This window comes from Bison bison, unplaced genomic scaffold, assembly GCF_000754665.1.
Source record: "Bison bison bison isolate TAMUID 2011002044 unplaced genomic scaffold, Bison_UMD1.0 scf7180017864274, whole genome shotgun sequence".
NCBI classification, from domain to species: Eukaryota; Metazoa; Chordata; class Mammalia; order Artiodactyla; family Bovidae; genus Bison; species Bison bison.
The window spans coordinates 3683228-3700244 of NW_011494846.1; the positions used below are offsets into that span (position 1 = coordinate 3683228).

Sequence of the window (17017 nt, forward strand, 5' to 3'; positions counted from 1 at the left end):
AGCCGCCTCCTACCCTCTCCTCGCGGTCTGTAACCCCAAAACCAACAGCTTGAGCCCCCGGCTCCGGCAGCAGGGGTAGGGGCGTGTCCCAAGGTGCCTTGGAAAAAATAAGACGTCCTCGAAGGATGCCAGCGCCTAGGATACTTTTAAAACGCACTTGGCGGGGCAGCGGGAGCTCTCCCTCACTCCTCTCTGGAGAGAGGGCTTCCCAGGTGTGCCTTAAATGCCTCCGATCTTGCAGTTTCCGGTTACAAAGGTCCCATCGCCCCGCAGGTCCCAGGTCCGCGTGATGTGGTTTATTGTGGCAACAGTTTCCTGGCGTCGAGCGCCTCCTGCCGAGCCCTGAAGCGCCCGAGGCTGGGGACAGCGGAGGCGCGGGGTCTGGGCGCTGGGCGCGCGGGGGGCGCCGCGCGCACGGGCAGCGAGGCCGCAGGAATCGCGCGCACCGCGCACAATGGGCTGCGGACCTTCCCAACCGGGTGAAGAAAGGAGACGCGTGCCCGCGCCCAGGAAGGGCTGGGAAGAGGGATTCAAGGTAAAAGCACACACACAAAACAGACAAACTGTACAGCCTCTTGCTTGGGAGGTCTAGCGAGTCCCACGCCTGGAGGCGGCTGGAGAGGGCCCTGCGGGCTATCAGAGCCCACCTGGTGGTTGAGCACTGGGCGGACCGGGAGGGAGCGGCTTGCTTCAGCGGGGATTTAATTGCCTTCTCAACCAGGACTCCTGTTGCTCCAGGCCTAGCTTTCAGGTTTCAAGAACCCACAAAGGTGGTCACACCCCCGGACCAGAGGCGGGACTAACGGGGACGACGGCGCGTTCTGCATGGTACTGGGCTTGTGGTGATGCTCCAGGGAAGATGAGACTTCCTGGGAGCCGCCCTATATTATCAGCTTCCCTTATGGGAGTAAGACCCGGAGGAGACCTCCGTAGCCGTCTGGCTGAGCTCTCTTGCTTCTCACAAGAGGATCCCGAGGCCCAGGGAGGTGGACCACTTGCCAGAGGCTGTACAGCTTGTTTTGGGGGGACAGCCGGAGACAGTACAGAATTGTCAGGAGTCTCATTTTAGGACTCCACCCACACTCCCGTAATTCTTCCAGAGACACGATGGGGCATTTTACCCCCCGAGGGCATGGAGGAATGGGCTGGTGGAGGCAAAAATGAGGTCCATGATTCTTGACATCATCACTACCATCGCGAGACTTCCACAAAGAGAACTAGGAACCCACCAAGGCCCCTTCTGGAGGGATTATCCCAAGATCATATTGCTGCTGCTGCTGCTGCTAAGTCGCTTCAGTCGTGTCCGACTCTGTGCGACCCCAGAGACGGCAGCCCACCAGGCTCCCCCGTCCCTGGGATTCTCCAGGCAAGAACACTGGAGTGGGTTGCCATTTCCTTCTCCAATGCATGAAAGTGAAAAGTGAAAGTGAAGTCGCTCAGTCCTGTCCGACTCTTCGCAACCCCATGGACTGCAGCCTACCAGGCTCCTCCATCCACGGGATTTTCCGGGCAAGAGTACTGGAGTGGGCTGCCATTGCCTTCTCCTCAGGGAAGTCTAGGCAACCCTATTAATAAATTTGCCCAGACAATCCAATTTAAGCCCATACTGTCTGCCGCAAATCAAGATATAATGTCGCCCTTCCTATATTCCCTGATGGCTCAGTCGGTAAAGAGGCTGCCTGCATTGCAGAAGCCCAGGGTTCAATCCCTGGGTCTGGAAGATCCTCTGGAGAAGGAAATGGCAATCCACTCCAGTATTCTTGCTTGGAGAATCCCATGGACAGGTGGGCTACAGTCCATGGGGTCACAAAGAGTTTGACACGACTGAGTGGCTAACACACACACATTCCTTAAGGGCATGTTTGGAAATACAGTTTAAAGAGCAAACACTCTCTCAGCAGGCAGTGGGTAAGTCATTCTTCAGTATCAGTTACAACAGCTACCGTGTGTAAATACATCAGAAACAAACTGGACTTTAGAGGCTGGGACTCAAGCATGGTCCACGGGGGACTCCTGTGCCCAGATGCACACCTATTTCAGCACTGTTCTCTGCTTTCCATCCCAACTGCCACTGTCTGCTTTCAGGAAACCATTTCCTCTTACACTGGGCCTTTCTGCCTCTCTCATCACCACCCTAACCAGTCCGTCTTCCACACTGCCACCTGTCTTCCTGAGAAGAAGTTGCCTTTGTTGTGTAAAAGTTTACATTTGGTCTCATCAGTCTCTCTGATGTCATCCTCTCCTCACCAGTCCCTTGCATTCGTCTGCCAAACCCAGAAGCTGCAGTGCCCCGTTCTTCCAGGCTTCATCACACTCCGTGCCTTTTCCCCATGCCATTCCCACTTCCTGGAATATCTTCCCTGGGCCCCATTCCTGGTCCTCCTGATGGACTCCTACCTGTCCCTCCACACTGAACCCGAGCTCCACTGCCCAAACACTGTGACGTTCCCTTATCCTGTCGTAGATGTTTGTTTAAAGCTCTTTCGCCCTCATAGATTTATGGGCTTCTTGGGAGCAATTTGATCATCTTTGTTATTCATCACTGTTGGGGAATAACATTAAGAATACTTTATTTTTATCTTTTTCCCCAAAATATATTAATGTGACTTTAAAGTACTAATCCATTCTGTTTTTCCCTTTTTTGGTACAAAAATCTTTTAAAATTTATTTTTACTGGCATGATTACATAGAAGACTTCAGTAGAAGAAAATTTTCACTATTTGTGTTTGTTTTATGGCCATTATCATTTGTCCCATCTCATGGTTATTACTGAAAAATATATATATATATATTTTTATAGAGGAGGAGTGCTGAAAAGCAATCGTCTCCAAGTGTCAAGTACACTGGGTCCCTTTGGACCAAGCATTCCCAAGGCTGGGAGGAGTTCTGGGTTTCTTCCTGACCTTTCCTGGGTAAGACAGTCATTGCCCCTTGCTTGGATTTTTGTACAACACTCCAAACTAGTCTCCCTGGGTGCTTCCTTCACAACCAGCTTCCACCTGCCCTGCGGCTCCAATCTTCCACGTGACCTCCACGTGGAAGGGATCATTCTAAAATAAAATCTGATTATGTCCATTCTCTGCTGGAAAAAAGTCACTGACCCACTAGGTAGGCATATCCACCGATGGTCAAGAGTGTGACTACCTAGGTTTGATTTCTGGATTCACCACTTGTCAGCTGTGTGACTTGGGTCCAGTTATTTGACCTCTCTGTGCCCTGGCTTCCTTCTCTGTAAAATGAAAGTAATGATAGTTATTTTGTAGAGTTGCTGGGAGGAATAAATGAATTCAGTTCACATTAAGTGCTCATACCAAAGCTTGGCACAGGATAAGCACTTAATATTAGTCATTGCAATCACTGTTATTACAATTATTGGTTATTACACTCACTAATAATGATAGTTACTGTAATCGCTATTATCACAATTATTTATGTGAGAAAAAACGCAAAGTTCTTAGCACACCTTACCAGCCACCCTCAAGCTGATGCTAGTCAAATGCCCCAGTGTCATCTCTCCCTGCTCGCCTGTTCTAATCAAACCTCACCACGGGTTCCCCAACCCCATTTTGTTCCTACCTCTGTGCCTGTGCCCCCACAGCCTCTTTCCTTCAGCTCTGCCTCTACATCTTCCTGGACCACAGAGAGATATACCCCCAGGTTTCAAGATGACTCAAGACCACTCTTCTCCATAACTCTCCCCCTCCCCCCATGCTGGCAGAGTGAAACTCATACCTTCTCCCATCATATTTCAAAACATTTATTGTGCTTATTTATTTCCATGCTAGCCTCCCATCCTAAGCTATTACTGAAGAAAAGAACTGTTTTTTGTCTCTTAGTCTCCAGTGCTCACTACAGTGTCTGATGCAAAGCAGACATTAATGAATGTTTTGGGGTGACTGCATGTAAAGCTGATGCTGACATGAGCGCCTCAGATTTCTTCACCTCTTCTTGTCTCCTAGGAGCATAACTGAACTAATGACAGTCAGCAAGGAGGAAATTCGATATTAAAATGACCTGAAAATAGACTCGGACTTGACTCTCTTTCCCTACTCCCAACATTTGACTTTGGAAATCCAATCTGGGAAAAAATATAATTATTAACTAAATACTCTCTGGCTATCAGAACAGTACTTTTTTTACCTTCATAAATGCACAGGGCTTGAGAGTTCCCTAGTTACACAGTGTCTTTTAAATGAGATGAACACGTTTGCTTGCCTGAAATATTTATGTTTCTTAGCAGCTTGACTTTAAAATATTCTGAATCGAACTTCTTGAGATCTGCCTGCTGACTTTCTGTTCACTGTACCTTTAGTGGCAAGAAGACATGGTAATAAAATAATACATAATAAAGAAAGCATGGGGAACTGTTCTTAGAAGAAATGCTCTTCTTCCATGTGATCAACTCAAAGTTTCTTGCCTTATATAAAAGGAGAGAGACTAGATTGGAATAGATGATTTCTGAGTATCCTTTGCAGTTTCCCCCTAAACTTTGACAGGAAAATTGTTTGTCATCAGTAAACGGAGTTAACTTTTTAAAGTGCATTTTTTTAAAAAAGTTATATTTCTAGTTGTTTTTGATTCAGTTCAGTTCAGTTGCTCAGCCGCGTCTGACTTTGCGACCCCATGACCCCATGGACTGCAGCACGCCAGGCTTCCCTGTCCATCACCAACTCCCAGAGCTTGCTCAAACTCATGTCCATCAAGTCGGTGACGCCATCCAAACATCTCATCCTCTGTCATCCCCTTCTCCTCCTGCCTTCAATCTTGCCCAGCATCAGAGTATTTTCCAATGAGTCAATTCTTCACATCAGGTGGCCAGAGTAATGGAGCTTCAGCTTCAGCATCAGTCCTTCCAATGAATATTCAGGATAATGTTTTTGGAGGGTTGCTATTTATTATTATGTTTATTTGAAGTAAACTACAGAGAATCAAATTTTAATGAGAAAAATTCTTCCTATATATTTATAGACAAATACATTTATCAGTTATCTGCCAATAATTTGATTTAGGAAGGTTTCAGCTCCAGGGAACTGTGACAAATGACTCTTCTTCCAAACTGTTCATCAGATTTGTTTCCACAAAGCATTAGAACACAACATATAATGCCATCAGACCAACCAACCAACAAACAAAATACCTTCTATAGTTAAAAATAATACCTTTCTTGGGATGCTGATAATGCCCATGCATAGCTGTTACTTTGGAATTCACAGCTTTTCACTTCTGTCTAACATTGGTAGATTTTTATCCCAAGACAGTGAAGCATAAAATAAAATTGATACAAAATATGAAAACGTTGATTCTGTACTTCTGCTACAACTTCATCTCAAGGACAAAATAAAACCTTCTACCCACCTCCCCACCCCCATACCATCACAGTTGGACTTCTCATTGGTGTAAAAATATAAACTCTGCATGCATAGACAGACCAGGAAAACTGTCTACACCATATCCCCATGAGGCATAGATCTAATTAATTTGTAAATATCTCTCGTCTTTGGACTACATCTTTTCTCAAGTCTAGATTATGAAATTGGGTGTTAAAACTTCCAGAATGTGTTGCACATAGATAAGATATTTGAAAGACATCGTTAGTTTGCAAAAGAGAAAAACCTTAAATTTCTGCTCTAGAAACTGAAGGCTGTTGGTATATGTTCTTTTATGCTGGAAGATTGTGTTTCATTGGCTACAATTTGAGTTTTGGTCACTGACAGAGCTTGAAGGCAGACTGTATTTAAATAAGCATAAATGGGAAAGATTCTTGCTCAGGCCTGGATGAGCTGCTTTGATTAAACAATTGGGAGGTTGTGTGGAATTTAAATCTACTCTGACCTGTAGTTGACAGATATCTTTGTGAAAATCCACATGTTCGACTAAAAACATTCAAACTTGCTCTCAGTTCCAATGTGGGCATTTTGTTTGTTTTGTTGTTGTTGCTGTTAAATCAGTTCCCCATTTCAGGATCTCCCCTGGGAAATCTTAAATGGCAAAATTAGTCCCCATGCATAACTCCATGCTTTGCTAGGTTCAAAAACCGATGAATCTGTGAAACAAAAGGAACTTGTAAAAAATATCTGTTTTACTATCACTTCATAGATTGGGTTTTAATAGCTCATTTGGCAAGAGGAGCAAGAATGGTGGATATAATCTTTACCTTCAATGTGAACTGTGAGCCCCTTAAAGATAAACATCAGACAGGGTCTCCTTTTCCTGTTACCTGAAATATAAATATAATATGAGATATGTATACCTATAGCTATGTATATATATTTCATATAACAAAGGAAAAGGAGGCCCTCTCTGATAAAATATGACTGTTATTATATAATAACATAGCATGGAAAATGTTACATGTAAAGACTATTTTCCTGGGTCCGCTTACTATTCAGGGACTGTATGCACAATAACTAAGTCTGAGAAGAAAGAGATGAAGAGACAAAGAGAAAAGCCTGTAGTTGTTCTCACCCTCTATCTTTGCGCTGAGTCGTATTTCAGGACCGTTGAGTTTTTGTTTGCTTACTTCTTTGTTTGTTCAGTTGGTTGGTTTATCATATTTTCTCATGTAGTTCTGAACCACAGAACTAATTAGGTCTCAACATAATGAACTGATATTGGTTTAGCTGGAGTGATTGTGTTCTGTAAACAGGATGATAAGCAATGCGAGTCTCCCTACTAACAGAACATACAAGAATGGCTAATAGAATTACGAGAACCTGAGGATGACAGGGGCCCTCAACCTAACAATGGTGGTTCCTCCTTAACCTCTGAGGGAGCTTTGGAATGCTTCCAGAAAGTGGTCAGATGGACTCAACTATTTTAAATTGTTTTTTTGATTTGTTTTTTGTTTTTATTGTGAAAGTACCAAGAGCCAACTCACTGGAAAAGATCCTGATGCTGGGAAAGATTGAGGGCATGAGGAGAAGAGGGAAACAGAGGAGGAGATGATTGGATGACATCATTGACTTGATGGACATGAATTTGAGCAAACTCCAGAAGATAGTGAAGGACAGGGTAGCCTGGCGTGCTGCAGTCCATGGGTTCACAAAGAATCCAACGTGACTGAGGGACTAAACAACAGCAATCAAGAGTTTTATGCTGATGTCCTGGCTTCTTCTTTTCCTAGAGGGAATGTTTTCTGCTTGGTCCCTAGAGTCATAATTTAGAGCCAGAAGGGGCCTCCCTCCTTTAAACTAAAGCTCTGAGAAGGTCTGTTATCCCTCCTTTCTAATATTTTGGGGCCCACTCTTTCCCCCACTTCCAGGGCCAGGGTCCCAGTTCCTGTTTAAATCCCATCTCACCTGGACAGTTGCAGTCCTCATACTGGTCACCCCGTTTTGTCCCTTCCTTCCCTCTACTCCTGCCGTGGGTGCTAACCCAAGAGTGATTTTTCTAAAAATCACACCTGATCACTTTATTTTATGTAGAAAAAGCCTACAAAGGATTCTTGTTGCCTTCAAAACAAAATGGCACGTGTCTACTTGTCACAAAAGACTTTCCCACCTGAGCAGCTACCACTTTCTACATCAGTCTATTTCTGCTTAACTGGAATAACTCAAGTTTCTGAGCACCCCGTGTTGTCTCACACCCCACCATCCTGTGTACTTTTCCTGTGTCTAGAATGACCTTTCCCTTTCCATCCTGGGACTTTGGGTTTCTCTGGTGGCTCAGTGGTAAAGAGTCTGCCTGCAATGTAGGAGACCTGGGTTCGATCCCTGGGTTAGGAAAATCCCCTGGAGAAGGAAGTGGCAACCCACTCCAGTATTCTTGCCTGGGAAATCCCATGAGCAGAGGAGCCTGGCAGGCTACAGTCCATCGGGTTGCAAAGGATTCGGACTAAACAACAAGTGGAAGCTCCTTCATAAAGACCCAACTCAAGCATCTTCTCACTGACATTTTCTTTGATTTTCCCAGCGTCTAGAGCTGCATTTCTTGGCTGCTGGCACTGCAGCATCTTGAACTGTGTCCTGCTTCTGACGTCACATCACCATCTCCCTCTCTGTAGTCATATCTTCTTCTGCCTCCCTCTTCTAAGGACACCTGTGATTACTTTCAGAGCTCCCTGGATAACCAGGATACTCCTGCTATCATAAAGTCCTTAATTTAGTCACACCCGAGAAGTCTCTTTTGCCTTAACAGGTCACATCGACAGGTTGCTGGGTACTATTCAGCCTCCCACAGATAACCAATTGACTAAGTATTCATAAAGCAGACCCTGCAACATTTTCATTTTCCAAGAAACCATTTTCTGGGACTTCTCTTGGTGCAGTGGCTAAAACTCCACGCTCTGAATACAGAGGGCCTGGGTTCAATCCCTGGTCAGGGCACTAGATCCCACATGCCACAGCTAAGACTTCAACTGCCGCAACTAAAGATCCTGCATGCCACAATGAAGATTTAAGATCCCACGCACCGCACCTAAAACCAGGTGCAAACAAATAAATAAATAAAAATACGTTTTATCAACTGTACTTCCAAAAACTTTTAAAAAAGAAGCCATTTTCTAAGAAGTCTTGACTCTCACAAAGCTATTCCCTTTTCACAGGCTGATGTCGGCGTGGCTCATAGACCCCAGATCGAAACTTCACTGCCTGAGGATGCAATGGGCAGCCCTGGAGACCTGGACAAGCAGGCCCACTTGGGAAGCTTACCTGGAACTATTCCAGAAAGTTTCCCATCTCCTAGTGAAAGAAACGGAAGACTAAATTCAGGTAACATCCCCGTGCGTGTTGATCTCTGTAACACACTGTTTCTCTGAATACATTTTATAATGTGTGTTTGGGGACTCGCATCACTGCTTCTTGTGTTCCAGATAGTGCTTCAAGTGATAAGGTCCCATCACCAAGACATTAGGAGTTAGCCTTAGGCCTTCATTATGTGAGTAATACTAACCATTACTTACTCACATCATGAGTTAATAAGATACTAAAAATTTTGTTGATGACATAATTAAAACTTTCTTTTTTACTTAAAACTAAAAGCCTTAGGACTTGCCTGGTGGTCCAGTGGCTAAGACTCTCAACTCCCAGTGCAAGGGGCCTGGGTGCGATCCCTGGTGGGCTGCCGTCTATGGGGTTGCACAGAGTCGGACACGACTGAAGCGATTTAGCAGCAGCAGCAGCAGGCTTTAGTTAAATTCCTCAAAACTCCCACCATACTAACATCTTTCCAAGGCAAAGTTCTACATTTAAAAAATTTGTAAAACCTACATCAAACTATTTCTCCTGTCTCTCCCCATTCAAAGCTATCAGCAGATATATAGTAAAAGTATCTTCCGAAACATCAAAGACATAATTTTGACCTAGTGTGTTCTTTAGAAACTGTTAGTGGGCCTTTTTTTTTTTTTTTAATGGTGTGTTTTCACTTTACTTGAGCTACCTTCTGGTGTTAAGAGATTTATTTATATTTCTTCAGCCTTTAAAACAAATTGAACTTATCAGAAGTCCAAGGAAGAGTACTCTCTTTTATTTGAAGGGGAAAGCTTTCATTTCATTCCTCATTCCCGTAGTTTCTTCCCTAGGAACCAGTTAGAGTTGGAAAATAGATTGGATAGTAAGTGACATTCTTTTACTTGGACTTTTGTGGCAACTTGGGTTATGACAAACCTCCTTTCTTTAATGCCCATTTTATTTATCTTTTAAACTGAAGCATAGTTGATTTACAATACGGTATTAGTCTTAGGAGTACAGCATAGGGATTCAGTATTTTTACAGATTATATATGCCATTAAAACTTATTACAAGATAATGGCTATAATTCCCTGGGCTATGAAATACATCTTAGTTGCTTATCTACTTTATGCATAGTAGACTATCTCTTCATCACCTACCTCTATCTTGCGCCTACTCTTTTCCTTCTCGCCTTTGGTAACCACTAGTGTGTCTTCTATATCTGTGAGTCTGCTTCTGTTTTGCATATACATTTGTTTGTTATTTTTTAGATTCCACGTATAAGTGGTATTGTATAGTCTGTGTCTTTCTGTGTCTGATATTTCATTAAGCCTAATATTCGCTAAGTCCATCACAAGTTTCACATTGCTCCTCGTCTTGTGCTTCTGACAGGGTGTAGCATGACCTCTAAGGATGAGGGAGGGGTAGGGGGAGCAGGGAAGAGATGCCCCCCCTCACCCTCAGTGTTGGGCCAGCACATGTATTTTTTCTCTCTGATAATTCTGTTGATGAGAATCCCTCCTAGACTGCAATACGAATGCTCGCTATCGTGTTAACATACTACAGATCGTCAGGAGGATGGGGACCTGGGTGCCTCTGGACAGGCAGTCCTGCCATCTGTATACACTGTTGAGAGCAGTGTGGGGAGGGAGGCCCCAGGGAAGCAGGAGAGAGACCAGCGGGGGAGGGGCTGAGGCACAAGAGCAGGTGTTTTCAGAATGCAGTACTAATTTGTTTTCAGGGAAGGGCTTCCCACAGGATGAATAAGAACCAGTGCCCTGAGCCTTCTATTTGTTCTCACCCCAGTTTCCTCTGGGACTTCCCAGGTGGCGCAGTGATAAAGAATCCACCTGCCAAGGCAGGAGACACTGAAGACGTGAGTTTGATCCCTGGGGTGGGAAGATTCTCCTGGAGAAGGAAGTGGCGATCCACTCCTGTTTCCTTGCCTGGGAAATCCCATGGACAGAGGAGCCTGGGGGCTACAGTCCATGGGGTCGCAGAGTCAGACACGACTGCAGCAACTTAGTGTGTATGCAGTTTCCTCTCTGTCTCCTCTCTGCATCCCTGCTCTTCACAGCTACAGAGTATATTTGTTAAAAATTTCAAGAAGGTTAATATTCTTAAGTGAGGGACATCTGGTTTGTGTGTGTGTACATCTGGGGGTTTTTCCTATCTTCCCATTACAAATTCATGAAAACTGTCTTCGTTAAACCGTGATGTTAGAAATTTTTATGAAAAGACTTCATCCACTGGATGGAAAGAGCTTCTTAAAACACAAGAGAGCTCACTTCTTTCATTTTTTTTTAAGTGTCAGTGGCTGCTGCTGCTGCTGCTAAGTCAACTTCAGTCGTGTCCAACTCTGTGCGACCCCATAGACGGCAGCCCACCAGGCTCCCGCGTCCCTGGGATTCTCCAGGCAAGAACACTGGAGTGGGTTGCCATTTCCTTCTCCAATGCATGAAAGTGAAAAGTGAAAGTGAAGTCGCTCAGTCGGGTCCAACTCTTAGCAACCCCATGGACTGCAGCCTCCCAGGCTCCTCCGTCCATGGGATTTTCCAGGCAAGAGTACTGGAGTGGGGTGCCATTGACTAGAGACTATTTATTTAATTTATTTTGCCTGTGCTGTGCAGCATACAGTATCCTGACCAGGAATCGAACCCGTGCCCCCTGCACTGGGAGCATGGAGTCTTAACCCCTGGGCCACCAGGGAAGTCCTGAGAGCTCATTTCCAAGGACCCCTCCTGGCACCTTTATTTTATGAGGTTGTGAAAATGGGATGCTTCCTTGCTTCCTTATATAATTGGGTGATGTGTAATGGGGCGGTCCCTCTCATTAGTGCTCCCCTAGAAACTGTTTCTGTGCCATTTTTAGAATCACTGATAAAAACTTGGCTACCACTTGACTCCAATCCTGATTTGGTTCAAAGACTCTTTTCAAAAAGGCATGCTTTTACTTATGTAGATTTAGCAGATGGCGTAATTGTAAACTCAGGGTTGCAGAACTAGAAGTCTCTTGGCAACATCACGCTGTTTATCTTTTGTATACAAAGCATAGAAACCAAACTGCAACTCATGAGAGTCACTGAAAGACTATCTCGTTTTTGCCTGTGGTTTAGCTTCATAATTATTGCACAGAACCCATGTAATCGTACCCAAGTGTACATGTGTTGTTACAACAAAAGTGTAGTATATAGCAGCACATGAAAGACTTTTTTGTAATGTTAATATTCCAACCTGCTAAGTAAACATTATATTATGTTGATGTGTATCCTCTGTAAGAACATTAAGGATTTGAACTTCAAAGGATTATAAAGATTTGTAATAGAAACATATTTGGGTACAAGTGTTGAGACTAAGAATTAATTATTTAGCATGATTTATAAGACATGTAATTAGCATTTGATTGATAAAATCATTGTGCTTAAATTTCACTGTCTCTTTCTTTCCTTTTGGAAGACCTAGTGATCAATGGATTAATCCATAAACCCCAACCCTTAGAGAATCGAGAGCGACAAAAGTCATCAGACATTCTGGAGGAGTTAATTGTTCAAGGAATAATACAGAGCCACAGCAAAGTATTTAGAAATGGAGAATCATACGATGTCATGGCAAGTAATTTTGTAATTAACACTAACTTATAGGAAAAATGAGCTTTCCAGGTGGCTTGGTGCTGAAGAATCTGCCTGCCAGTGCAGGAGACTCAAGAGACTCAGGTTCGATCCCTGGGTCAGGAAGATCCCCTGGAAAATAATAATCCACTCTAGTAGTCTCGTGTCCCTGGGGTTGCAAAGAGTCAGACACGACTGAGCAACTTCACTTTCACTTTCTAGTATTCTTGCTGGGAAAATTCCAAGGACAGAGGAATCTGGTGGGCTACAGTCCATGGGGTCGCAAAGAGCTGGACATGACTGAGTGACTCAGCATGCCCTACATAGTTAAAGATAGCAACAGGATATGACTGATCATGAGTTATTTTTTCCAGCAATATGCATCTTAGTGTCACAATACAGATTATACTATGGCATTTATCTAAGCCAGTTTTTTCCTCCCATTAACTCCCTCACCCCTCCACACACCATCCTTCTCTATGGATTCAGAAATTGCCTGATCATTAATGATTAATGAATCCAATAAACATATCTTGGGTTTTACCAAACTTGAAACCTAAGACCCACTGAATAAAATGCCTTCCTTCTTTCAGCAATTTTTATTAAACATTACCTCTGTATTAGGTATGTGACTATAGAACTAAATGCTGGCTTATCCAATAAGAAAATAGGCCTAAATACCAAAGCTAAAGCAGATATGCTTATCACTTATATATACACCTAGAAGTCAATCATGAGGAAATGAAATGATAAAAATTGTTATACCCTATTTTTCTTTGTCAATTCATCTTAATCAATCATTGTTTTTCTGTAGTGTGAGCAGTTCGTTTTAGCCTGATTTTAACTGATTGTGGTCAAAGTCTTGAGTCCTTCACTTTTTAATAAGTTCTTTGTAAACCTGTGGTGAGGATAGCAGGCTTGGTGTTGTTTTGCTTAGTTCTCTTGTTTGTTTGGGTTTCTTTTTAAGCCACTGCTCCCGGCAGTACCTGTAATCCTAAAGCATAGACAGAGGAAAAAAGAAGATAAAAAGAAGAAATAACACAGAAAAGGGGCCTAAGGGAAAATGAATAGGGAAGAAAAGAATGAAACTGAAATGATGGAAATTAAGGCCTGAAATTATATCAAAGCCGCCTCAGTGGTGGCCAGTCTCCTGTGTTGTAGGGAAAACAATCAATAGGGGATAAAAAGATTCATTATTGAAGTCAAGTTCTCCACCTAGACTAAGTCACTTAGTGTTTCAATAAAGGTAATTTCCTTCTCTGTGTGTGGGACTTGCTGAGAACTCATGAATAAAAGCCAACATGGTATTTTCTTTTGAAGAAGGCAAAAATAGGTGCTACAGAAAGTATTCAGCGAAAGGAAGGAGATTGTTAAGCCTTATGAATGATATTATCAAGCTGCCAATAATAAGAGGAAGTGAGGGAAGATAAAAATGGACCATATGATGGAAAAACTGATGCCAACACAATGACAATTTACATTTGTATAAGGCCAGCTATCAGGATACAGGGCATTTTGGAGTACCTTATCCTACTTTCCTTTGGAGAAGGAAATGGCAACCCCCTCCAGTGTCCTTGGAGAATCCCAGGGACGGGGGAACCTGGTGGGCAGCCGTCTATGGGGTCGCACAGAGTCAGACATGACTGAAGCAACGTAGCAGCAGCAGCAGCAGCATCTTACTTCAAAGTACTAAAAAATGATGTGTCTTTAATATGAAAAAGGCTAGGAGAGATTTTTTTCTTGTAGATGAATCTCGGGAATCAGAAAATAAAAAGTGGATCAAAAAAAAAAAAAGACAGGAGAGCCATCTGGAGGAAGATAGATTGTGTGGACATTCAGTAACTAAGCAATGCCTTCTGAAGAGAAATGCTACTGTCCCTTGATGCTCACACCAGTGGGAGTAGCATTAAAATATTTTTCAGTGATTCCAATGCCAGAGATGAATGAATTCAGACTCAGACCTCACTAGGGCATCAGCAAGGTTAATTAATATAAGCTACATCATGAAAGAAATGTATCTATCAAAAAATGAAAACTACAGGCTTGGCTTTCAATAACATCATTAAGAGCGCCAAAGATGAAGGCTGCGTTTGTATTCGTATTATGCAGACATGGAATGGTGGTGGAGCATAGTCGGAGTGTTCTCAGAAGGATTTAAATGTGACAGGACTCCAGAGGTAGGCAAGAATAACAGTTTGTGTGTTATTTTTTTGGTTTGGAATTGGGCCAAGATGTCCAACAAAAGCCAGATTTGCAACAGGCCAGAACAGTAATGCATCTTATTACCTAGCACAGTCCTTAACCTGAACATTCGCATCACCCAGGAAGCTTTCAGAACTCCTGGGGCCAGTGGCAAAGGCTGGGCCCCAGAATGTGGTGCTTTTGAAAGCTCCCAGGGTCCTCCTGAGCAGCCCAGGCTGAGAAGTACTGCCCTGAAGTGTCAATAAAAATGTACACCAAGCCCTCACATTCATGATCAAGCTGGGAAGGGTTAAAGCTTTCGAAACTACAATTCCCCCATTCACCCTGAAAGAAAGTCCTAAAATATTCCAGAAAATAGAGCATCTGTTCACTAGAGGACTAAGATGGTTCCTAGGAAGCGTACGGAAATGAAGAGATAGAATTGCTCAGGGTCACGGGTGAAGTCTCTTTCAATTCACGTGTAGCTGAGAACGTGTATGTTAGACACCAGAGATCTTGAATATCTGGGGGAAAGTTATAAGGCCAGTGCAAAAAGATGAGAATGAATATCGAAGGACTGAAAGGGGAACCGTATTAAGAATGAAAATATCATGAGACAGTTAATACTTTTAACTAAGAAACAAAGAGCCAAAGGAAACAAAAGGGAGATAGTCCAAAAAGAAAGCAATGTTAGTGTCAGTAGGTACTACAATAGGTTGGATTCAGACATGTAAACACCATTCTTCACTGGGGGCTTTAAAAAAAAGCTTTAAATGAAATATTATGAGAAAAAAAAATCAGAACAGTAAATGTGAGAATACTTAAAAATAAGACTTCTTAAGTAGACCAATAGTTACTTAAATATAAGGGAATTTATGACGTAGATCTGTCCCCGTCTTAGCTAGGTTGTTATCTTTAATTCTGTCATCCTTTAGAGTGAAATAGAATAAAGGATGCTGAAAAGGGGACTCCCCTATGACCTAGTCTCTTTCTAGAAGTCCACAGCTGTGTCTTTGTCCAGGGGTCCCCATTGTCTTTTTGTTTGTTGGTTTGGCTGCTCCATATGGCACATGGGATCTTAGTTCCCCAACCAGGGATGGAGCTCCTGCCCCCTGTATTGGAAGTGCAGAGTCTTAACCGCTGGACCACCAGGGAAGTACCCCCTGTCGTCTTTTTTCTCAATTTTTTTCATCATCTGCTTTTTAGCCAGTACTATGTCCATTCCTGGATAACCCGCCTGAAAGCATATTCATACTAATAGGTGTTACGTTCACTCAGAATTATAATGATATGTAAGAAATACAATGTTAAGAAGCTAAATTATCAGACCAAGTGAATCGTCCAGTACATTTTAAAACATTCTCATAAGACTCCAGTGACTGTATTATAAATGTAAATTGGTTTTATGTACACATGTAAATAAGTGTATGGCTTGGTACAGATCTCTAAAGAGATGGGATCAGCTCTCATTTATCCACATAGGTATTATCCACTTGTTGTTGTTTAGTCACTAAGTCAACCAGTCAATCCTAAAAGAAGTCAGTACTGAATATGCATTAGAAGGACTGATGCTGAAGCTGAAACTCCAATACTTTGGCCATCTGATGAGAACTGACTCACTGGAAAAGACCCTGATGCTGGGAAAGATTGAAGGCAGGAGGAGAAGGGGACAACAGAGGATGAGATGGTTGGATGGCATCACCAACTCAATGGACATGAGTTTGAGAACACTCCAGGAGTTGGTGATGGACAGGGAAGCCTGGAGTGCTGCAGTTCATGGGGTTGCAAAGAATCAGATACGACTGAACTGACTGAACTGAGTCTCTAAGTGATGTCTGATTCTTTGCAACCCCAGAGGAACCCCACCAGGCTCCTCTGTCCATGGAAATTCCCAGGCAAGTATTCTGAAGTGAGTTGCCATTTCCTTCTCCAGGGGATCTTCCTGACCCAGGGGATCAAACCCAAGTCTCCTGAATTGTCAGGCAGATTCTCTACCACTGAGCTACCAGGGAAACCCATTATCCACTTAAGATACTTTTATCCCAAACTCATTTCTCCCATCCTGGGTTTCCCTGCACAAGACTCTCAATCCTCTGTTGAGTCCTCCTATCTCTGATCCAAGATGATTCCCATTCAAGCCAACTCCTGTCCTTGATAACTTTCAATACTGTTAGGGAATTTGTTGACAATATATCAGAGTTTCTAACATTGTTGAACCACATGGGGAGTTTTTTTTAAGGGGGAGGAAGTTGACCAGATAAAGACAAAATAATGGCAGTTCACGCTCAGAATGACTGTCTTGGAGGTTTTAACAATGAGCAGGAATGACAGATCTCTTCTGAGAATCTGCCTTACTCTAAGCACAAGACTCTCATTAAGAGAGTATAGCCAAAGTAAGTTTATTTGTTGGTCAATAGTTAACTAGAAACATGCTGAGGGTACCAGAAGTAATGTATACAAGGTAGGTTGGCTAGAAACAAGACCCCTCAACTTATTACAGCGTCTTTGGGCGTGCAATCCCCTGCTGCTGCTCGTAAAGAAAACAGTTGAACTAACAACTTCT

The 17017-nt window shown here is 43.1% G+C and overlaps 1 protein-coding gene across 1 annotated transcript in view; it reads left to right on the forward strand.

Annotated features, from left to right (window-relative positions):
- Nucleotides 1-389: 389 nt before the first annotated feature.
- STMND1 (stathmin domain containing 1) overlaps nucleotides 390-17017 on the forward strand; it is a 21230-nt gene continuing 4602 nt past the window's right edge. The window contains exons 1-3 of the mRNA XM_010848797.1: nucleotides 390-535; nucleotides 8543-8708; nucleotides 12122-12273. Of these exons, the coding sequence (XP_010847099.1) occupies nucleotides 455-535; nucleotides 8543-8708; nucleotides 12122-12273 (399 nt within the window). The 5' untranslated portion in view covers nucleotides 390-454. The remainder of the gene's footprint in view (nucleotides 536-8542; nucleotides 8709-12121; nucleotides 12274-17017) is intronic.